General features: G+C 40.7%; 2 protein-coding genes across 5 annotated transcripts in view; one reads left to right on the forward strand and one right to left on the reverse strand.

Annotated features, from left to right (window-relative positions):
* Positions 1–14,742, reverse strand: part of nav1a (neuron navigator 1a) — an 86,423-nt gene extending 71,681 nt beyond the window's left edge. For 2 of the 4 annotated variants that reach the window (XM_078255072.1, XM_078255070.1), the window contains exons 1-4: positions 14,669–14,742; positions 11,504–11,688; positions 6,764–7,665; positions 5,838–5,929 (exon numbers count right to left, since the gene is read on the reverse strand). In XM_078255072.1, the coding sequence (XP_078111198.1) occupies positions 5,838–5,929; positions 6,764–7,659 (988 nt within the window). In that variant the 5' untranslated portion in view covers positions 7,660–7,665; positions 11,504–11,688; positions 14,669–14,742. The remainder of the gene's footprint in view (positions 1–5,837; positions 5,930–6,763; positions 7,666–11,503; positions 11,689–14,668) is intronic. The other 2 variants (XM_078255071.1, XM_078255069.1) reach the window with 1 other exon arrangement.
* Positions 14,743–18,278: 3,536 nt separating this feature from the next.
* LOC144520942 (uncharacterized) lies at positions 18,279–22,546 on the forward strand. The gene is made up of 9 exons (XM_078255074.1): positions 18,279–18,384; positions 19,091–19,165; positions 19,275–19,472; positions 19,550–19,636; positions 20,280–20,534; positions 20,716–20,837; positions 21,657–21,797; positions 22,012–22,147; positions 22,245–22,546. The coding sequence occupies exons 2-5, from the start codon at positions 19,114–19,116 to the stop codon at positions 20,504–20,506; spliced, it is 564 nt and encodes a 187-aa protein (XP_078111200.1). The 5' UTR covers positions 18,279–18,384; positions 19,091–19,113; the 3' UTR covers positions 20,507–20,534; positions 20,716–20,837; positions 21,657–21,797; positions 22,012–22,147; positions 22,245–22,546.
* The last annotated feature ends 2,359 nt before the right edge of the window (positions 22,547–24,905 follow it).

Consider the following 24,905-nt stretch of genomic DNA (forward strand, 5'->3'; position numbering starts at 1 on the left):
GTAAATTTGCCTTAGCATCTCTAAACAGTTAAGAACAGATTCACCACTATATTCTACAGAGCAGTAATGCGAAGCAGCCAGTGGGACACACAAACACAGACACTGTGTGGCGCATTATATGCATGTTTACAAAGTTACAGAAGGTCTCCAGCTTTGAAAGGAAAAGTACTGAGAGAGAAGAGGAAAGCACTGGTGCTTCGGATGTAACTAATTGTACCAGAGCAACTTAAACTTAAAGAGGAATGATTCCCATTTGACTAAGCAGATGGCATGCATTTTCACTTTCACCCACTCCCTGTTTTCACCCACTCCCTCTCGGTTTGTCTTGTTTTGCCTTTTTGTGCCCAAGTACAAGGGAAAAACGTTGTTCTAAAGATGAGACAAGCGTGAACGGGCCAAGAAGTGAGAAGAAAATAACAAGAGTGAGTGTGACTGAGAATAGAAGGGGAGTGCGTAAGAACAGGATAGAACAGACACCATGAGCCTACTGGATGCTTATTGTGAGGAAAAGGAGAAAAAATTTAAGAATGTGAAATTATAATGCAAAAAAACAAAGCAATGAGGACAGTGAGAGGAGGAGGAGAAAGAGGACGGGGTGAGGAAGGATCTCTGTATGTGTGCCAGAGGAGCAGAGGAAGTCTGTAAGACAGAGAGGGGATATCCTGCCTCACCGCCTCGCCACTCCTGCTACGTTTGCTTATGTCCGCTAACATGCTAACGCATAGGGTCCACAGGACACACAGATGAATACCAGAACATGACACACAGGGGAAAGGTTCACAGTGACACTCACTCTGGTGCTGCACCAACACAATACCATGGCTTTGAATGTCCTGTTTACACCCAAAATACTGACCGGCAATCTGATACAAACAATGTGTGGCTTCCTAGTCTGAGTCAAAAATGTAAGTATGAATAAGAGAGGGAGTTATTCCACAATGACACCTCTTTGGTGGTCTTACTCAGTGCTGATGATGCACAGCATGAGTCACTGGCATAGGCATTTGGACAATTCAGCCACTTAAATGCTATCAATGGTAATAGAGTGATTGTATCACTCATACCATCTCCTGATTTCAGCGGCACACATCTTAATCCAACAAAAACACCATTCTCCCACAGAACAAATGTCACACACTCCTCATGAATCACACACAGCTGAGAGCTGAAAAACATCCACTGCTATCCGGGGAATGCTAGAGAAGAAGAAGAATGAATTTGTGTGTTTTAAAAGGTATCGTTCTATTGTAGACACTCCCTCAATGTTGACATTCTCAGTACACTTCCCAGGGGTATCCCACAATGCTCTGCTTCAGAGGCCGGTTGCCTAGTTACAGCGTGGTGTGCATACAGTAGCCATGGATATCATCAGCTTGTGTGAGTGTGTTGTTCACTTGTGTAATTGTGTGCTTCGGTTGGCAGAAGAAAACTGCTGATGCTAAAGTCAGATATACAGTACAGTAGTATGTGAATAAAAACTTAGAATATGTTATGAGGAAAACATGAGTGAATGATTCAATTACCATCAGGAATGTTGAGCCTAGAAGAAGTATGTGCTCAAATTTGAGTGTGTGCTTTATTCTCCATGGGTTATTAATTTGACAGATAGGTGTGTGTGTGTGTGTGTGTGTGTGTGTGTGTGTGTGTGTGTGTGTGTGTGTGTGTGTGTGTGTAGTCCCACAGAGAGGTTACACACATGACTGACTCCATAACTCGACTCCCTGGGATAGGAGTCACCACAGAGGTCAAAAAGGATCTTGAGTGTGTGCACTCATTCACCCATTTCTCAATTCACCCTTCTCCCTCCTTTCTCTCCTCCTTCATCTCTCACTCTATCTAATGCAGACATAGGAAGGAAGGAAATGTCCCTGGTTGGGAGAGAGAAGGAGGAGGAGTAGGAGGTGGCCGCTCTCTGTCTTAGTGCATTGCCACACAATGGGTGGGTGGCTCGGCGTGTGAGACAGATGGGAGAATGAGGAGCTTCTATGTGCGTCTGTGTGAAGTTTTACTCACATTTCTTCACACATGTATATCCATGAGTGCATTTCTGCACACGTATGGATTATATGCATTCATGTACATGTACACATATATACATATACATGTACTCACTTTCCCACACTCGCTATGTCTTCCCCATCAAACTCACCACCTAACCCAAACATTAAAAAAACTGGGCCATCACTTCAGCTGTCCCCGCACTGGATTACAGAACTCCTGACGGTTCAAAGTTAGGGTCAAATATAATGTAAAGCATGATATTAAACCCTTAATAGTGATTACTGCCTCACTCCTGGTGATGAGCGACGGCATAATCCAGGCCACACTTATGTCTGATCATCTTCCCAAAGCTACTAAACCACTCATCACTGTCCAACACCAACTTGGCATATGTCTCTCTGATTAGATTGGCCAAAGAGGATTACGCTCTGTCTAAGAGTAGATGCAGCCGGGGTTATCAAAATGCTATCCACTACACTGTCCAGGGGCATTAAAGGCAATTTATAAACTTTAAGCTGATTTCAGGGCTTCATTACTAAAGATTTTCTGACTTCTACTATTCTGAAAGTAAATGGCACAAGGGGTTTTCCAAATGTACTTCTCCACGTGAGGGCTCTGCAAAGTGGGGTCTGCATGACAGCGTTGGCGTGCAAGATGAACGTATACTGCATCTCTACGTGTGCTATTTTACACTGTATAAGCTGTAGACTCATCTTTTAAGTCTATTCCGATTCCAATTTTCCAAAAACGATTCCGATAACCATAAAAATGCTGAATCGTCAATCCCTAATAAAGAGTGTCAAATTCGTCATGTGTGCCACTTTGACTCGTGCTTATCATTGAAAGTCTTACAATCAAAACTACAAATCAAATGCATTACAATAAACTTACATGCAATTCAACAGCACCACTGCAGCCTCGAAAATGACCATAAAGTTGAATCAACACCTGTCTTAAACAGTTTCAACAGAAACTGAACATTATACCCTTCATGAAAGAAGGAGTTACTGCAGTCCACTTTTAGCCAAGTGTACCTAATAAACTGGCAAGTGTATATTAAATAAGGGGGCCATATCCATTTCAGGATAACAGTGCAAGTTGGCTCATGGCCACTGAATGTAATTTTTGGCTCGCCTTGAGAAACACATCATGAAATCTCTGTTTCAGATTGTGTGACTGTTTCAAAGGAGCACATGCCCATTTTCATTTTCATTTCAAGAATAATGTGTCAATGCCCACACCTGGAAAGTACAATTCTTATTGTTTTCTAACCGTAAATGTCAATGTCAGATGAAGAGTGGGTGTGGGATGCTGTGCAGTGTTTCACATTGATATCCAGAATGTACCCATGACCTCCTCTATGTTTGTAGGTGTCTGTACAGTAAGTGTGTTTGTGTGTGTGTGTGTGTGTGTGTGTGTGTGTGTGTGTGTGTGTGTGTGTGTGTGTGTGAGAGAGTGGGAGAGGGAGAGAGAGACAGAGAGAGACAGAGAGGGACACAGCTGATGTACTCTGAGAGCGTCCGTAGGGATTCAGGCCATACCCTCACTGGGAGATGAAAAATGATACCTAGTCCACGTCACATTTATTTTTCAAACACCATCTGTGTACTGTCACATCAGCACACATACACACACATGCTGCAGACATGAACGCATGCTTAAATACACCTCTCCAGAGAGCCACAAGGTCAGGAGGTCTGGGGTCTAATTGAAAGACCACATGGTGCTTCAGTCACATTAAATGTGCAGGTCTTCATTAGGGGCTCAAATGGAAGATGTAAGAGCTGATTATGTTACAAACATCTGATTCAATCTAAGTGAAAGTTAGCATATAAAAACTCAATTTGTGGAAAACTACTCTTCTACTGTAGTAACTAAAGACAACCATAACCAAATCACGCAATTGTGTGGCATGGTGTTGTGTGTTCTCAGAGCCCTCAGCTTTCAGATATTCAACCATCATTCAATATATCCTTTTGTGTGCACACATTTGCTGTTTGTACTCTTTTCTTCTTACACAAAAGGAAATCCATCAAGCCACTGACCTTATCAGGTCTCCTCTTTTCATCTCTCACCCCTTTAACGCTTTCTCTTTTTCTTGCCTCCAATCTTTTCCTTCCTCCCTGTTCCTGTCCTTTCCTCTGCTCCCTAAATGACTGTCATTACGGTGTCAGCCCACCCTCCATGTGAATGCAGCTTCAGAAGAGTCTGTTGGGGTTTAGGGTCTAAGACAATTTTAGTTCTGTTTCTAACGCCTTCTAGGGACCAATTACACGGCCACAACCATAGTCCCAAGACAGCCGGAGGCCTTTAAAGACCACCATGTTTTTATTTGCAAACGGCTCCATTCTGGGGGCTACACTTACAGACAGGCATGATCAAAGGAATAGAGAACTTAAAAGGTAAGGTTTAAAACGGTTTGTGAGGTAATATAATATAATATGATGCCTGTTTGTATTTGCAGTAAAGTTGTGAAGTTTAAGAGGAGGGACACATTTTCATTGTACTGGCCAGGGTAGTAGCCAGGGCAAATTTGATACCCGAGGTCCACTACCAGCCATGGAGGTTGTGGAGAGAAAGTGTCACAATGTTCTCCATTTCAAAGCAGTAGATTCCATCTTTTCCTAAATACGCATTTTATCGGTCTGATTCTCTGTTTTCTTTCTTTATAAAATTGGGGACCATGTATAAAAAGAGTTATGATTCCTACAGTGTTCACACAGTATGGATGGGAGTACCCTGGACAACTGGAAATCACCACTGTTAACCCATTGTCATTGTTTTATTTTAAATTCCATTGCTGACAAACAATAAAAAAACACCCTGATACTTTCTGACTACACTGTATATATTCTGTTAGATGTATGAACTCAAGATTTGGGCTATTTAGGTTTAATACACACTCTGGACTGCACATTTCAAAGCCAGGCAGTTGATCCCCTCCCATCCAACTGACACCACATTAAAAAAGAATGATTCACTGAGCCACTGATAAAGTCATATCTCTGAAGCACGTCTACATCCCTCGACTCACACTGACCACGACCAAGCATGACTTTAGCTGTGGGTACAGAGCAAACTTTACTCTAAAGGACGGGGAGGGGGGTCATGCTGGGACTGTGGTTTTTTAGGTCAATGAAACTGGAAAGGAGGAACGGCATGAGAGAGGGAAAGAGAGCAAGTGTAATGGGAGGAAGGGTTTCAAACTCCTCGTCAGGTCTTGGATGTAGCTTAAATGAATGTGCATTTAACAATACTCCCTGGCAGCGAGTTGAGAAGTGCCCCATTTCATGTCATTACTGACCCACATCACCCCTGTCATCTTCCTTCATCCTAACATCCTGAGCCCATCTTTCTTTTCCATCTCCTTCTCCAGGAACCACTGTAGTCAGCAGAGCCCCAGGCTGAGACGCACAAAATTACACCACCTCTCTTCAGACATGGTTCCTGAGGCCTGAAGAGTAGGAGCCTGACAGACATAGATTTAGACAGAGAATGGTTGTCCCTTAGTCTTCACTAAATCTTTTCAGATTCCACAATGAGACCCAAAGGTCAGCCGCTGGCTTGTCCTGTCTGACGCCATTTATGACCGTTGCAGTAAATGTGTCTGGCTGCCAGAAAGTAGGCATCCATACCTGCCAAAAAGGGCCCTCTGCGCCCTGATGCTAACTGGGCAGACAGAACTAAACTGCAAGTTTTGTACAGCAAAAGAGACAGAGAGAAAGGAAAAGTGATGTGTGTATCTTCTGAAAAGAATGTGTGAATATAATCGATGTTTGATTGCATTTGATGTGTGTGTGTGTGTGTGTGTGTGTGTGTGTGTGTGTGTGTCGAACCTAGCGTTAGGTCATCACAGCAGACTTCTATGGATCCAGAAGAGCAGTCACTCAGTTCGTCCACTGAAAAATCCCTCTCCTGCACATGCAGCCTGTAAACACATCATTTACACAACCGTCACGTTACTGCACGTAAATCACTTATGTAAATAACGCTCATTACAATCAAACACACAAGCTCCTGTTTATGACAGCAGAAGAACATTGATGACCTTCCCCCAGTGTGTCACATTGATTTCCTTAAATGCAAATCATAGAAACAGAAAAGCTCAGATATTCACAAAGCACTGTGATTAATTCATCCTTATGAAAGTAAGAAAAAAGCTCAATAATTTTTCTAGTTCTTCATCTTATGAAGTATTGTACATTCAATGAATATACTTTTCTGCTTTGACTGATTCATTCTTCGTGGATGTATTCATTTAACTAAAACCCCACACACCCCTCAACAACACACATTAGACACAGTAACGTTACATTTTTTTACCTACCAACTTAGATTCACTCTTTTCTTGTTTTCATTCCACATCATGAGAGACTATGTGTGTGTGAGTAAGACAGAACAATAAATTGATTCAGCCAGAGGCTATCAAGAGGACACTTTAACAATCAGCTCTGCTCCAGAAAACACCAAGAGTGTGTGTATCCTTGCACATACATGTACAGTATTGCTGGAAAGGATACAGAGAAATTAGACTAAAATGGCCACAACAGTGCTCTAGGGCTGGTCTTTAGTATCCAGAGTGGGAGGCAAAGTGTGTATATCAGTAGAGAGGGATCATAAATTGCTATGAGAGATAGTAATCATATGATAATGACAAGAGAATGGTTTTACAATGGGTTTCAGTAATTGGGGGCTCGTAATGGAAGTCTTCATAAACTGTTGTATCAGTTGTGTTTGTGTGTGTTGAGTGTGCACCACTTACCTATAGCTGAAGGGAGCCACAGTAGCCATGTTGACTCTAGGTGTGTGTCTCTCTGTGGATTCCTTATCTAGGCTTTGATCCAGCATATTGACAGCCACCTTGGACATAACTGGCATGGAGAATGTGATCGGTGGCAGCGGCAGGGGACAAGGAGAGCAGGCCGGACTGCTATCCTCAGGAGTACCCATCTCCTCGTCTGATTGGCTGGTGGAGTCACCGCGGCCTCTGATGGCTTGTTCGTTGCTCGTTTGAGCAAAAGAGGGGCGGAGGTTGACATTGTTCGACATGGTGGACTGGGCTGGGTGGTTTTCTGGAGGCTCCTCCTCTTGTTGTGGCATGACCTCACTCGTTGCCTGGGATACAGTGTTGGAGTTGTCTCCTTTTGTGAACTGGAGCGGTGGACGCAGGTTGCTGGTTCCCCATGTTTGGTTTTTATTGGCGAGGGGGTTTCTGTTGCGATTGCCATCATGTGGAAACTGTGAGCGGATGTGAGGCGGCGCAGGTTTTCCCAGATCTAGTGTGTCTTTGGAGTGTGGCGTTGGTACCCTGCGCTGGGTTATTGGGCTGCTGTAGGCGGAGCGTGACACCTGGGGAGCAGGTAGAGCTCCCATCCGCTGGAAGAGCTGACTCTTCAGGCCGGCGTCTCTCTTAGGGTCCCTGGAGGATGGCCCAGGGATGCCGGAAGTCCGTGGGCAAAGTAAAGGAGAGTGCCTGGGCGTGTGTGTGGGAGTGTGTGTGGGTGTGTGTTTAGGCGTCTGTATTGAGGGCTTGGGTAGATCACTAGCCCGGTGGCGGGTGTCTGCTTTGGGGGAGGAGGGCAACAAGCTGTGTGGGAGGGGAATTCCGGATGATGGAGGAGCCCGGGGGGGTGACTTAACATTGACTCCCCCACTCATACTGACCTAAATGGAGAAACACAGGAACAGAGAGAGATACCTATAATGAGTCAAAGCATTGAGCTCTGATGTTAGTGCTCTACTTTTAAACTAAATCCACAGCAACAGAAGGAGATGTCAGCCACAAAAGCCCACCCAAAAAAGTTAGTTTTATCCATTCTGAAGTTACTTAAACTGTGTTAAAGTCCAATCTAAATCGAATCTATCAAACCTAAAGTTTAATCCAATCAGGTAAACAGAGATAGGTAATCATCCATGGTATGTGGGCATGTGAATCAAGCACATATGACAAACTGAGTCATGGTAAACCACGGGTTGAGCTTATTTTCGGCAAGGCATGGAGCGTCTGCGCAATCAAACTTGCCTGCTGGGAGTTCAAAAAACAAAAACAGATTCACACACAGTCACATGCTCACAGCAACTTCTAGCTGCTTTTAGAGCGTTATGTTCTCAAATAACTGATTTTCTCCACATAATGAATTCAAATACACACTTGCAAAGACTCCCACAGACATACACCATTGCCCAAACACACTGCTCTCTTACAAATTACAGCTTCAGAGGAGGTATGAGATCGCTCTCACCTGATTTGCTTTGATTCCAGATATTCACTGTTTCTGGTACCCTTTCAGAAACATAGCCCTCCCAAGAACTCTGAAAGTCAGCTTGATATTCTTTGTGCCCTTTTGTTCTACGCAAACCGCAGTGAATGTTGGTCAAGTGAAACATTTCATGTAATGTTGTATACTCTAACTACCTTGTGCTGCTCTGCTGGATGGAAAAGAGGACGGGAGGCTGTGAGGTAGGAAGAAAGGCAAGGAGGGAAAAGGGAGGAAACAGCATGTGTAGAACGGGAAGGATCATAGCATAGCATAGCATCTGAGAGAAACAGATTTGACATGTCAGTTTTTGGTAAAAATCTAATTCAGTCATTTCAACATGTAAACAATATCATAATATAACATAACATAACTTCTTTCATTTTGAGTTCAAATTATGACAATGGGAGGAGTGAGGCCAAGTAGATTCACTTGGGTATAAAAATGTTTGTTTTCCACCTATTATTTTTACTTTATTTAGAACTTTACTTTTCCTCTTAAGAATTTTAGAAGATTAGTTGTTACTAAGTGTATTATTAAGTGTAGATTTTCAACTCAATAAATGTAAAAATTAAATTGTACGTATATGTAATGACAATACTGAATTATTGCCCAGCCTGTGAAAATGCCTGAATATATATCTATTTTATTTTTTTAAACATTTGCTCATCAACACGGCCTGACTGATTATAACTGTAAAAAAAATGCTTCAGCTGGACTTTTAGTGGACTTTTTAGTGGACTGTCTCACTAATATAGTAAACAAATCGTGTTGCTGTTGCTGTCCAGATGTGCAGCAGCAGGTCAAGCTGCTCTCACATTCAACACAGATACAAACATATACTGTATACAGACAGATATACATACACATGTATGTTATTTTTTACTTCCTGTATAGCATGTTTGCTTTGGAACAGTGTAAGTACATTTTATTTTTATAATTATACAAACGCTCACAAGTACGCATATTTAAAGCTTAACCCTAGTTGCCTTTTCTTAAATAGCAGAAATTGTGTTGCCAGAAGACTTCTTGGGACGCTGTCTTTAGTAAATCGAAGATGTGTCAAATTAAGCCGTCAAAGTCACAAGGATAAAATGTTGGATTTGACAGCGCATCTAATCGCAGTATTGCTCATAGTGTATTGTCATAGTGTGTACACACACACACACACACACACACACACACACACACACACACACACACACACACACACACACACACACACACACACACACACACACACACACACACACACATTTTCCCAGCAGTCTGAGCAAAAGCTCTGTCATTTTAAGAATCCCTGCAGCAAAAAGAGATAGACTGTTTCAGCTTAAAAACTCAAAACATACCCCAAAATAACATTTCACTTTCTAATAAAGGAAATGTTAGCTTATCTTTAGGACACTTTCCATTCATCTATTTATAATATCAGACATACTGATACAGAAAATAGAGAATGTGGGTATTTTACCAAGGACTTGTGCTCTATCATAGTTGACTTAGTGCTAATGAAGACCTGCACAGCAGCATACAGAAGCAGTGATGCAGCAGAAGGTAAACAGAGACAGATGTGATCATCCATCCTGCTTTCAGCTAATTTCTATCCCCTTAATTTCTCTTCAAAATTCCTGCTAGGATTTCCAGGAGCACAGGTGCGGTCTGGCTCTGTGTCTATCTGTATGGAAATTGGCTATTCTCTGGGGATACAGGCAGCGGGGTCATACCAGTACTACTGCAGCCCACGTAAGGACATACCGAGGCTCAGCTGGTGATGGGGTTGTCTGTGTTTATACATCCACAGAAAGAGACAATAAGACATGTCTGCTGACTGAAAGCAGTAGCTGTAAGCGGGTTAAAAACTGGTGAATCAAGTTTAGGTCTGATACCCTCACGCATAAGGCGATGTTTCATGTGTTCAGACTAAAGTTAGATTGTTGGTTTGTAGGTCAAACTGATTGTGACTTTTCTGGCAATCAAAATTAGTTTAAGTATAGAAAGTGCATGTAAACTAATTCCTGTTTAATACACTTTCCTAAAAATCTACAGGAAGAACAAACATGTAACAGATCAGACTTTTGGTTTGGTTTAGGCTGGTTTTGACTGAGGCTGAAACCAAAGATAAACAATGAGTCAATTATAGAAATTGTTGTCTGTTAAATAAAGTGACTAATCAATTTGCAGTTTTGCTTAATACTATAAATGTGAGCCTCTAATCATATAATATGCGTTAGTGTTTCTGGGACATTCATAGATACAGACAGTACTTCTAATATTTAAGTATTTAAGTAGAAAGAACTGAAAATGAAGTACACTTTTGGAGAACATCATGAATTTTGCATGGTGACAAAAACATAGTAATGAAACCATATCGATCATTTCAGTATTTTTGTCTCAAGTGAATGTAATTATCATTGGCTGAGCAAATGTGTGGAGGAATGCTCATATAAAGCATTTGACTAGTTCTCTCAGTTACACTGCAAGGATGGTACTGACATCTGTTGGATATTGTGTGCAACAGCAGCAGCAGGGACTCTAATTCCTTCACTAATCTCCGATTCTGTCTGATTTCCTATCTATCTCCACATAGTCAGGAGGTAACCTACAGTACATGAGGTAAAAACACTTTTCACCTGGGTCATAAAACACAGCAGATCAGGTGTGTACTTTCTGTAAGCAGAAAAAAAGGATGTTAAATGTTTGCTTCTAACTTCATAATCACATTACACAATTTAAGCTCCTGTGTCCCATGACAGACTCAACCTGAATTGAGTTACTGTACCTCTGTTTAAAGGAACATGCATACCTTCTCTCTCTCTCTCTCTCTCTCTCTCTCTCTCTCTCTCTCTCGCTCTCACATAAGCACCCTCACCCTTGTGATGAAAACCCTCTGACTCATCACAAAATCAATAAATGAGGTGGTAACACAGGCCTCTCTGTCTGTGAACTGAAGGACATTAACAGTGCCTGTGTGTGTGTGTGTGTGTGTGTGTGTGTGTGTGTGTGTGTGTGTGTGTGTGTGTGTGTCACCTAGTCTGAAAAGTCTACAATAAATTAATGTTATTACCTCTATAATGACAACAACCAAAACAACAGCAAAAATGTGCTGTCATGAATCATCTTACAATATGCTAGTGACAAACAGTGGTGCAAAAGCATCACAACAGAATAAGAATAACATTTGAACTTCATAAACAGCTTATGATGAAATGTCATGTGCCAGATCTGCTGCTTCACGAGTGCCTTACCTCTCGGTGGGGTACTGGGTCCTTCAGTGTGCCGTTAGAACGAGCAGCCAGAGCCGGCAGGAGGGTGGTCACACTTCTCCGACATCCCAGGAACAATGGGCTGTTTTTTCCTGGATCACTGTTGCATCCTCAGCACTGAACCTCCCATTGGTCCAGAGTGCCTCACCATTCACAGAGACAGGAAGCTGTGACAAACAGGAACAACATTGTCAGCCAATCAGGGGACCTCGTACCAAAGTGACTCATTTTCAAAGTCACTTTCTTTGATTAAATCAGTGTTCTCATCTTTTGGCAGGAAAACAATTTGACACACTTTTACACAATTTTACACACTTTACAATAACATTTCACACACACACACACACACACACACACACACACACACACACACACACACACACACACACACACACACACACACACACACACTGTTCATGTTATCATGAGTCAGTAACAAAATGGAAATGTACTTGGTGACCTGCAATGACACATATTCTGTCATCCCTAGAAATGTCACAATATAGCATCTAATTCGTCTAAACACCTTGTATCTCCAGATTGTCAACTGCCCAGGAACATAGTGAATTTGTTTTGGTGTTAACTTCATCACAATGCATCTTTGATTTCATACAAGGAGTTATGCAAGGGTTTCATTCACTGAGGATAACCACTTCACTCAAGGGAAAACTGGTGTTACGAGGTTTTCAATGGCAGCTTAGTACAACCACATGGAGAAGTCATCGGCTTAGGAGTTTCAAAAGATTTCTAAAGAGATTGTGAATCACTCACAACCTGGGAAAATGATGCATGGTGAGCACACATGTCCACCCCAGTTGCACTCATTATAGAAGCATAAACAGACAAACACAAGCACCCACATAAACTAAACAGGAGAGAGACTAACTAATCAGACTACTAACCACATACTGTAAACATCACCATGTGCTTACCTCTATTCTAATTCACTACTACAACTCTTCACATCATCCAACACTCTTGACTGATCTTGGACACACAGAGTCATACAGCCCCTATTACGCTGACTCAGGCAGATTGCATCACGTCACCCCTGGTTACGGTATACCCCCTCCTCTATCATCCCCTCTCCCCCTCTTTGCATCCCACTTAAGCTCTGCCTTTCTTTCTGTTAACCTCTCTCTTTCACTCTGCAGCCCTCTCTCTGTTACGCTGCTGACTGTGGTATCACAACATGGTCATCCTTTCAAACATTTGTCTTCATCTGGTTAGATAGTAGTTACATTTACACAAATGAGAGAATACAGATTCACACAAACAAACAATGAGAGGTACACAACAACAGTCAGCCACATTGACAAATGCATAACATAAACCAAGGCTACACTCACCCTTTGCAAGCATCAAGATAGAAAGCAGCAAGTGAGTTTGTCTCCAATCTGTATGCTGCTGAGTGCGTATGGCTCAGTCCCTGCCTTTGCTGCTGTCTGCTTTTGCCTGGTGGGCCTCTGAGCTGTGAGCATGTGCATTTGTGTGTGTCTCTCTGTCTGTCATTCCACCACTCTATCACGTCATGCCGCTCTGCTGCTGCCGCAGTACGCCTGCAGCCGTATCCCCGCCCCTCTCTTTCTTTTTTCATCCGCTCATCACAATCCCTATACCTCTCTCTCTCAGTAATAGACCTGTTGGCTGTGCTCCCTCCCTCTTTAAGGTGAAATATAAGACAGGCAGGTCCATTAGCTGAATGAGTGTGGTTTGTGTGTGTGTGTGTGTGTGTGTGTGTGTGTGTGTGTGTGTGTGTGTGTGTGTGTGTGTGTGTGTGTGTGTGTGTGTGTGTGTGTGTGTGTGTGTGTGTGTGTGTGTGTGTGAAATCACACACTTACATCTGATGTCTATATCTGTGTGTGTACTCAGTGTGCATGCCTGCATGAACAAGCATCCTGAAAGAGGCGCAGCCCGTCCATCACTCCTCTAATTTGTCCCACACCTCTAATGAAAGAAGGAAGAGACAGCATGAGAAAGATACACGAGGAGAGAGGCTGGAAACAGGACGAAGTGATGTAGAAATCAACATGTACAGAGTAAACCCTCTACTGACATCTTTTCTCAGCTGACAAATAGAGAGTAATGAAATACATCCCAGATCTGACCTTGAATTCAGCTTCCCCCGGTCTGTCCATTCATCCTCAAAGACCACATCTCCTAAAATATCATCACATGTAGCTACTTGAAACATCTGATCCAGTTTACAAACTGGAGGAAAATGTTTTTTAAATGTAACAGCAGTGAGACACACATCTGGGACCTTTTATGTTGCTGTGTGCGAGACCAGGGTGTGTCAGAGATTGAGGTGTGAAATTGCATAACCGTAGTAACCGCTTGAAAAGTTTCAAAGACTACTGGACAACAGATGTTCCTGTGTTTACTCACAATGTGTTTGTTTATAGTTTAGTAGAAAAGAAACTGCCTACTTTATGATTTCTTATTTGCTTTTCCTATTCTCTCCCCAGACACTTTGTCTTTCTCTCTTTCTCAGTCTCTCTCTGCACTTCTCTGTCTTTACTCTCTTCTCATATTTCTGCTGTGCTGGCTTACAGTTTGACACACTGACATAAGGGATTGTGCTGAATATTTAATGAAGATTGTGATACATAACAGGATCAGACCCATAAATATGTCTCTAATTCTCCCTTCTTTTTCACAGTGTACAAAGATTGTTAAAAGGTTATTTCTGAGAACAAGTTTTTCTGTTACGGTGTGTGCGTGTGTTCAATCAATCATGAGACTAAACGGTCCGTAAGGGTCTTTACAGTCTTGATCCTGCAGCAAAGTACAGCCTGAGAGCTCTCTGGCTGATCATATATTGATCATGCAATGACCGGCTGTGCTAACACTTGACTTGGTCTGCAATCTTGGATGTAGAGATATATAAATAAAAGAAAATGTGTCCCGTTATACTGCAGTATGCAAATAAATACATCAAATGATCAACCAACCATGACAAATGTATAAATGATATTAGGACACAGTGCATAGCCAAACAAGCACAGCACCTCCCCCACACATACAGAACACATGCACACTGTACACATGACTCCCCCCTCCCTCTTTTTCCCCCACACACATAGTACAGTATGCCCTTCATGCTGTAGGCCACAATCACTTAAGTGCTCACCTCCAAATACTCACATAAACGACAAGGGTGCTCTTCTGATTTTTCAGCTCCCGCCTGGGAAGTCAAAAGTGTAAAACTTACTCCAAAGTCAACCACAAGCACAAAACACACTCACATGATCTGTTGCTTTGTCTCAGTGCCTCTTGAAACGGGAAGTGACTTGTAACAGAGGGATTATGGGTAGGAGCGTGCAAGCGTCTGTGAGGAGAGAGTGTGTGTGTGTGTGTGTGTGTGTTAGGGCGGGGGGGTTAATGTCATAGCTAATCTACTGATGTCCCCCAAGGCATGCCCTCCCCCCTGAGAGACGCTGTTGTGACAATGGGACACTTGTGTCACTGTCACCCCGAGGGGCATCTGGAGGGATAGAGGGGGGCTACTCTAACATGTTGACGGTCTGGAACATGGGGCCTCCTCAAATAAAGTGAAGCACACAAAAGCAGTACTGATGACGAACATACATAAAAAAAAACATACATAATACACAGAATAATGTAGCTTAGAGGAAGTTACCAGTTCCCTCTAGAACTTGTATCTTATTACCACCCTGTTTACCAACATCCTGACTTTGTCTCTTTGTATGACTGTACCTCATGTGAGTGCACAGTGAACACTAGATGGCGTCAGAGTGCCTCATCATATACTAGTGTCCCAGTTTGAGATGAGGCCAGTTAAATGTAAGACTATACAGATTTTTCATTTTTTCATTAGAAAGGATCCATATCATAAGGCCAGAAAGGGTGTTAATGGTATTGAGAGGAACCAGCCCTGCTAATGTATCCATATTTTGAAAAGGTTCAGTGACAGAGCTGAATATATACATACAGCATAGGTTGCGTGTGTGTGTGTGTGTGTGTGTGTGTGTGTGTGTGTGTGTGTGTGTGTGTGTGTGTGTGTGTGTGTGTGTGTGTGTGTGTGTGTGTGTGTGTGTGTGTGTGTGTGTGTGTGTATAGTCTACATTTGAACAGGTGATTATATAAATAACCAAAGACTGAAACACTTAAGTAAACTGATTACAACCCAAGATGCTCGCACCTGCTGGAGCGAAAGTAAATAAACCGAGAGCACCTAAAACAAAGTTAGTCTTTGATTTGACTCAACCAAACTTTCAAAGCCAAACCAGAAGATTGAAGCCTGTACATTTAATTGGTTGAGAGACACCCTTAACAGGTCAGCAGTCAAAATGACACAGATAGACAGAGACTCACATTCATACTTATGTCTCCTGTTCACCTGGCCTGCATGTCTCTGGATCACAGGTCAAAACTGCAAAAAGTACACAAGAGAAGAACATGAGGGACGCTGCCAAGAGAGATACGTCTACAACTCCTACTAGCAATAAGAATAACCATCTCACCTGCCTTCCTAGAGTACTTTATCACCCATGGCTGTGCAGTTCAGAGGATGAGATTGACGCGTGCAGCACGCATACTCAGATTTTGGAGGAGACAGTTGGCGTTGAGAATTTCCTTTGCAACTCTACTCACCGACTGCTACTCGCATTAAATAGCAGTCCACTTTTGTGTTTTGGTACAGGTGGTTTTCACACCTGATGCGAACCGTACACATGAACCATACTTGAGACCATCTTTTCAAGTGGACACCGTGCCCTGGTAGAGTACACAGTGTTTACACTGATCAAACAAACTGGACTTTGTGGTCAAGTGTACTCAGATCAGGGCCAGGGTCCTTGATGTGAAAGCCATTGTATTTGGCAACAAGTTAGAAAGCATAAAGCATCTTGAATTCCAGAGCTATAAAGACAAAAATCCAAGTTAGAAATCTTGTTCACATCAAGGCAATAACTAAATCACATGTTATCATTTCAAACAAATAGTGAGAATTAGAGGTCTCATGTCTAGACAAGATTTAGAGAAACTTACTTATGCCAAAAACTCATTAATTCATTAAAAACTCTGCTGTGCCTTTGATTGATTGATTTCCTTTTTTGCATTTATATTCTATTTTATTTTATCTCATTTTTAAAATTTTATTTAATAATGGATTTTATTGTTTGCCTGTTTATTTATTGCTTATTGTTTTTAAATGTCATTCTAATGATTTTCTTTGCCTACAGTATGTAAAGCACTTTGAATTGCCTAGGTTTGAAATATGCTACATAAATAAAGCTGCCGTGCCTTGCCTAATTACTACAGAATATTACTATATTCATGTGTATTGTGCTGAAACACTAAACATTGCACCTTTATTGTGGCTGATATTTGTGTAAAATTAAGAATTGCATCCATTCATCTATCTGGAGGCATATTCTAACTCATATTGTAATACTGATCCCAACCATTTGACCCAGTCCTACACTGTAAGAAAATTCAAGGTAGTTTAACTTGGAAATGCAAGTTCACCTGCTGCCTTGAAAATCAAAGTTCACTCAACTTGAAGACTGCCTTTGTTTCAACTTAGAAATTAAAGTTAATGAGGTTGATGTAACTACAGTTTTGTTAAAGTTGTTCTTTTGGTTGATTTAACTTTTTATTACTTGGTTTAACTTCATACTTTAAGTTAAAACAAATAATTTATTTTCTTTTCTAATGCAAGAAACCTTCCTTGCCTATATAAGTATAACAGACATACTTTCCTGCTTTATTACAACTCACAGTTTCAAGTTAAAACAACATTACCACACTTACAGCAGAGATAGCATGGGTGTTTAGGTGCAGCCACCCCAGGGTCCCATGTGAAATAGGTGCTCCTCTAAAGCTACTGATCTTGCGCCAATTGACACAAAAGGACCACTAGTGAAGGAACACAGCACAGCTTAACAGCTGAAGGAAGCCTATTACTGCTCAAATGTAAACCAGCACAACAATGACAATTACCAGGCAACAAAACACTACATTCTAAGCAGACACGTTTAATGAACGGAATTTACAACGAAAGTTACATTTGTATTTCGAACAAACTGCAAACCTTTCAGCAAATTTTAACACAACTCTATTTACCGCCTTGCATCATGGGAATTGACCAGCCAATGAACCAATTGCACCTGACTGCAGTACGCAGATCGGGGTTGGGCTAAATGTGGGCGGAGCTAAACGTTTTGACTTTTGAAAAGTACTTTCCATTTCAATTTGAGAAGAGTGAAATGCCAAATTCATAATTCACAAGCCGTTGACAGGTACTCCCTCCGCCGGGGGCACTAGCCACAACACGTGTTATATTTTAGTTGAAATTTGAATAGTCACTTATCTGCGGTGTATAATTAATTTATTGTGTCCATGCTTTAACTTTGCCGTGAAAGAAGACTCTTTTTTGTTGCAACACACACACATGCTTTTTTTTCAACTGATAACTTACATACCCAAATTCAATCAACACATACATATCTGACAAAAAATTTAAATAGTCGACCCAATGAATAAATGCAAGTTTAACTTTCAAAAACTCATAAAGTTGAGTTCAAAATCCACAACTTGTATAAGCTCGTTCAGTTAAAAATAAGAAATAAGTGGACATAACTAAATGGGTCTGTAATTTTTTACAGTGTAGTTGTAACCTGTATGGCAGCAGAATATGTTGACTGTCACCTATAAAATGTTGACCTTTAAAAAACGTAGCTGCCTATGCTTGACTCATGCGTTTACAATGCCTGTACGAACAAGTTAAACCAGCTTAGACTACGGGCAGTTTCTACACAGACCCAATGCAGCACTGCAGTAAACAAAAGAAACAGAGAGAGAGAGAGAGAGAGAGAGACTGTCACAGATCTTCACAGGTAAGCACAGCTGCAACCTTCTTCTGACCATTACATGTTCTTTTTTTCCATGTTATTCTCCAGGTCCTGCATATATCTAATTGATTGATCTTGAAACACAAGAAACTGCATGAATCTGTCTTACTGATTCATTTCTTTCTTAGTCTCACATAAGAGTAAAATGTGAAGCTACTGGCCCAGTGTAAATTGTCTTTTTATAAGATGAACAACAACCCTTTATCAGTCCCTGCTCATTCCTTCTTATGGGTTACATAATATACTTAGTAGTTAAAATAACCTCTTCCTGTTGGTATATATATATATATAATCAACCCAAGGTTTAGGTAGTTGTAAATTCATCCAAAGTCAAAAGCAACATACTATAGATAGAAAAGCAGGTTTGCTAGCTAATGGTCAGATCCAAATACATGTAGGTTAAAAGTTAGCAGTAAACATGAATCTCTTTTCCCTCCTTTCAGAGAAACGCTGCATACCTCTAAAAGAGCAGAACTGAGATTTGACCTGTTTTTAGTAAAGACTTGTTTAAACAGAGCTGTTATTTACATTCTCTAGTACTGAGTTCACTGTGACATGCAGCGCTGTGGAGATAGTTCTGGTACAATAATGCGAGACTACTGTGATACTGACCTGAAGCACCATGGATCTGTTTACAGCATTTGCCATACACCCTATACTGTATACCTTACTATAAATCATTTTCTCTCAGATTGTTGGAACGGACTGTCCATTATGATCGGGTCAGTAATTGAAGAAAAAGAAGAAATTATCACAAATACCACAGGTGGTGCATGTTTTTTTAATCTTATCATTAGTGTTCATTTGTGGACACCTTATATAAGTAATAGTTCATATTTTATTTTCTTGTTTTGCTCTTTTTGGTGTTGTCTCAGAATGGAATACAGTGTCAGACCCAAAACAAGCTGGTTTGCTATTTTCACAAGACCTTGTTCACAGCAGCAGAGATTCAAAAAGCCTATTTCTGAGTGTGGACATCAGACAAGACAAGGAGGAGCAAGACCGAACTTTAGTCACATTCTACAAGAGAGACAACATTCGGTGGACGTCGCCACTTCAATGCAAACTTCAAGGTAGTCACTGGTAAATTAAATAGAACTAATTTAACTAGTAAAAAAAGCATTGCTCTAAAGATTGTGTTTCTTCATAGGCGACGTTGCAACAGGAAGTGGGGTCAACCGTCACATGATGTCAACAGTGATTTTCAAGCTTATGAGTGGATTCCATATAAAATTCGGTTAGACCCATCACCATGCACGCACACAACAATGCTGATGCTGATTCAGACTATATTCAGAAGTCACAAGCCTACAGACCACTGAATATAAGTAATACAAATGGAAACATTTATGTCATTATAGAGACTACTTCTGCTATCTACTGTTGCTACCATTTATGTTGTAATGCAAAAGAAGTGAAACTGCATTTCAGCCAAATAATTACTACAGTAAATGCATAAGATGTTGATAAGAAACAAGGTCAATTATCCAAGTATCATCTGTTCATTCAATTATTTCACTTAACCTGGAACATTTGGATAATCTAATAAACAAGAAAACTGTTTTCTATTTTTGTCACATGAAAAAACTAGATCTTGATGATTTAATTCATGATTGAAAGAACAGATGACTGACAGACCATTTATGTGAAATATATAATAATAATTACTGCAACAATCACAAACACAGTTTATTAGATACCAGGAAAGGTGAGCTATGTGTCTAATTCTACAAAAAACTGAAAGTTCTAGTGTCAAAATATCAAAGTATCAAAATCTACTCTTACTTACTGACTATACGCTGCTCAAAAGGTTATTCTCTTTTTAGTCATTACCTTGTGCTCTAAATATTCTCTTAACCTTCAATATGTCACTGTTACAGGAAGTGCAGCCATCACCAAAATCTTCGAAGGTGAGCCTGATCACCTCATCCCCTCACTTTTAGATGAACTGCTTGACAATAACATGTTCACAGTCGCGGGCCGGATGATTGGCCACTCCTTCCTGCATAACGGCCCGAGATTCCCGGGACTTAGCCCAGCTATTATTCACATTCTCCTTGGGGAGTCCGTTGGAGACTACTCCTGTGACAATACGAGACTGCCCTGACCTCGACATCCGAGACACTGTGAACATGGTAAGCATTGACTTACCTAAGGTCAAGACAAAACATAAAAAAACATATATTGTCTTTTTCTAATAATAGGCTCTTTCTATTCATCACTTAAAACAGTGAACTCAGCATCATGAAACTGCAATCAATGTCATGTATTATGTTGCCTGAGTAAAACATCTTTTTCATTTTGTTTTTTTTCCAGCTTGATGGAGACGCGAATTAAAAGAATTAGACGCCATCCATCAGCTCTGCCTGTCGTGGGACCTGCCAGCACCAAATGCCACCAACAGGAAATGGCTGTCTGAAAAGCTTCTCTTGCATGCTGTAATGTCAAAGTATTTCTATTTACTCTACTTTAGCTACTCAACTCATTGTAATTTCACCAAGCTAGTGCTGAACACACTGAATCCCGTCATTAGATAAAATGGAGTATAATTTGGGGTCCCCTGCTGGAGCTGCTGCCCCAACCCCAGATAAGCGGACGAAGATGGATGGATGGAGTATAATTTCACTATGTCCTTGAAGAGTATTTCAAATTCCCACATCTTCATCGTGTTATATATGTTTTTGCTGCCTGCCATTTCAGCAATGTATTGCAACTGTTGTTTTCTCACTCAGATACAGAGTTAACATCTGATTGTCAGCAAAAGAAAAAAGGGAAATCAAAATCTTTTTTCTTGTCATCTCAAGCAAAATCGGAGAAAAAAATTTATCGAAAAGCAGAACAGCTACAACAAAACAGGCAACTGGTTGTTTTCCAGTATATCGTTCAAGACAATTTCCGTCCTCCATCAGAAGTCTCTGTGCATCCGCATCAGAATCCAACAATAAATCTTCCATCATTCAAATTCTAATTATCTGAAGCTGGAGGCCTGAGTGGCTTTTTGTTTTTAAACTATCCAAGTGACATCCCTCGGTTATGTCTCTAAATTTTTAAGAGCTATTTTTGGCGTCGTAAAATAAGGTACATATGAAGACATTAAATAAATGCTTGTGAAGATCTACAATTGTAGTGAGGTCAGAAAATACACTCAAGACATCTGTCCATGTTAATAAACTGTAACTACATGAATTTCCACTTTAAAGCATCAGAGAGAAGATTACTGATGAAGGATTTTGTGTACAATAGGCCATGTATTGCAGGTTATCGAGCGAACAAGGCGTCAAATCAATCAGTTCCAAAAAGGCTTAAAAGAGACAGGACTGTGGCACCTTCTCATTCACAGAAGAGATGTAATCCCAATCCTGTTTCCCAGGGAATCTGAAGCAGAAGTCACACCTCAGGTACAGCAGCATAGGCACATCTAACAATGATCTGATCAAACAACTGGCCTTTATACAGACAAGGTTTCATGGACTTTAAAGTATATTATTCTTCTCATTTACTTTTCCCTCACAAAATTAAGTCATTCCATTGGGACTGTAAATTGCATCAATGCCAAATACTAAGAGGATTTAAGAATATTTTGAATACAGCTTGAGTTACATGTGATTTCAGATGATCCTGGATTGCATCACATGGCCCTCGTTCATAACTGTCATCTTTGACAGCTACAAAATTGAAGACAATGTTGAGTTCGATGTCATGGATGTATGTCGAGTATCTGGCTACTTGAAAACCTTTATTGAAAATGGTATGTACGACTACTGTTACTGTGATATATCTTTTGAGCTACTGTAGCATATTTCAGCAGATTCTGTGTTGTCTGATCATCTGCTTATTCACAACAGCATCACAGGCTAAGCTAAAGAGCCTCATAAAGTTCTGGATAGGATGGGAGGTGCCGGTCACAGAGATGAAGGTGGAAATAGTTGAGGCCACACTTCCGACAGCTTTAACGTGTTTTGAGAAGCTGAGGCTGCCGAGGCATTATAATGCATACAATACGTTTCATCAGGATTTGTGTGCATGCATATCTAGCAGTTACAGCGGTTTTGGCTGTGCCTGAAGTGGAATAATGTTCACTTTAAATGTATGTAGATTGAATGTGTGGAACTTGCCAATGATTATAATAAAACCATCTTTGATTACTTGTCTTTTCCTTAATATTTTATTTCTAAAAAAGGTTTTACATTTCTTACTGCCACTCTTGATTTTCATTTATCATTGTTGTCAATTTGCAATGGTATTCCTGTTGGCGTCAATGATTAGACTGACTACATATTTTCCTTACTCTTGTACTTTTTACTAATGACTACCTTATCTATAACACAAAACATGCAGACTGTGATCATCATCCTGCATGTTATTGATATCACTTTATATATAGAGCTTCCTAACACATTAGTTAGGAATAATTCAAATAGAAATGAAATAAGTATTTCATTGATAAGTTCATTAGCAATCATTTTAATAATCATATAAAAGAGTACTCCACTGATTTAGCATTGTGTTCCTATATCATTGTCAATTACGTTGGAGACAGGACAGTTAAAGAAATTGATCAAAATCTAACCAAAGATATCCTTATATATTTTAATCCACGCATTATCTTCCTTTTCAAGACCTGGCGCCTACATTACCCACAATGCAACATTATTGCTGACAGTTCAGTCAGAGATTTGAGCATGTTATTTGATTAGCTGCTAATCCAGCCTTTATCCGCTTGCCTCAGGCAGAGACGAGTGACATCAATTGAGGCATTTTTGGCTCCCTCTGGAGCCAAAAAGTCTTCATACATTTTTTTTTTCACATATGCAGTAGTATTCCCACATAGACTGGATCAAAGGAAGTACATTTCCAGCATAATTGCCTTACATCCCATGCGTGGCTCACGCGCCGGATGTTCTTCAACAGCTCTCTGTTTTCAAACTCTGTTCGATTTGGGAAACTGTCAGAAACAACAACAAACTTCGAGCTAGCAAGCTAAATGCTGAAAATAGCATGTTTTGAAGACAATTTGGATCGTGCAATAAGGCAGGCCTGCTTGGTTCTTTCAGGGAATGATTGTAAATATTTACAAAGAAAATGTTTATGGCATTTCCTATCTAACTGGGATGTTTTGCGACTGGAGAGGATCGATTGCTGAGATGAATGATCGGATGGCGAATATATGAACAACATACAGCACAGCAACACGATCCCTTTTTTTCTTTTTGAGTCTGACCTTCTCAGCGCCCCCTTTCCCTTTTCTTTTTTGGCTTTCCATCATTAGACTCACACACTGTCTGTTAACGTTACCGATAGACTTCCAAACGTGACGTAGAAAAAAAAGGGGTTCGATGGCCATAGGCCGACCAGGGCTATGCCATTTGGGGAGGGGCGGCTCACTGATCCCCCTATATTTCTGAAAATCCTAGACATGGTTGTGACCTGCACTTCATTAGTGCTTTCTGATTAGCCTGTGTTTGTATTGAAATAAGAGGCTGCTGCGGCCTGCCGTACGGGTTAAGCAGAAGCTGCACTGTTTGACCAAAATAAGTTCCTTCCTGGGACCATTTTGCAGAGCCAAAATATTAGCTGATTATCTAGATCAAATATGGAGATGTCACTTTGGACTCTGGGAAACTGTGAATCTACCATGTTTAATATTTTTTGTGTCATTTTAAAAGCAGAGTTCCCACACCTTCTTAAACATCAAATTCAAGGACCTTCTAGGTAATTACTGTTACCACTAAGGATTTTGATAATGAGAACTTGCAGGCTCTACAGAAGCTCACATACAACAATCAAAAAGAGAGAGAGGCTTAAATGTGTGAACAATTCTCAATTGTGCTGTGCTACAATGATGACTATGGTATCTGCCTCGTCTAACACAGCAAAACAATATATAGCCTATTTAGTAATGTTACAAATGTTAGTTAAAGAAAATATCAAACGAACTCTTTTACTCTAAGAATTTATATTATTGCACAACTATATAAATTCAAGCACTTTCAATGACCCATGTCTATTTATTCACATAAAATCTTTCAAGGCCTTGCTTTTTCTCCTCAAATTCACAAACTTTCACAGATTTCAAGGACCTGTGAGAACCATGTAAAAGATTAAAAGATCAATTAAGAAAGTGATCCGCATATTAATGGATAATTAAAACAATCGTTAGTCCCTGATGTTGATGTGTTGGTACTGTAAACAGGGGCGTCGGACTGGGGGGGAAAAGGGGACTGAGTACCCAGGGCTCTCATGTGAGGAGGGCCCAAAAAGATGCTAGAATGAATAGCTGTAGATGCGGGGAGGGGCCCATAGAAAATGCCATTCTATAGGGCCCAGAATTTTGTACTACGCCCCTGACTGTAAATGCACATACAAGTCAGTATATAGAGTCACTGTTTGTATGACCTTTTGTGCTGGTGTTCAGTGCCCACAATGACCACATGATGGCAGCAGAGGTCAATTGTTGTAGAGCTGAATGCTCTTCATCCACTCTGCTTTGTCTGTCGGCATTAGGC

This window comes from Sander vitreus, chromosome 7, assembly GCF_031162955.1.
Source record: "Sander vitreus isolate 19-12246 chromosome 7, sanVit1, whole genome shotgun sequence".
NCBI classification, from domain to species: domain Eukaryota; kingdom Metazoa; phylum Chordata; class Actinopteri; order Perciformes; family Percidae; genus Sander; species Sander vitreus.

Excerpts from the sequence above, each read along its gene's own strand:
- LOC144520942 (XM_078255074.1), top strand. The coding sequence starts at position 19,114 with ATGATCGGGTCAGTAATTGAAGAAAAAGAAGAAATTATCACAAATACC. Across the intron at positions 19,166-19,274 it reads AATTATCACAAATACCACAG|AATGGAATACAGTGTCAGAC; the intron begins GTGGTGCATGTT and ends GTGTTGTCTCAG. Across the intron at positions 19,637-20,279 it reads TGGATTCCATATAAAATTCG|GAAGTGCAGCCATCACCAAA; the intron begins GTTAGACCCATC and ends TCACTGTTACAG.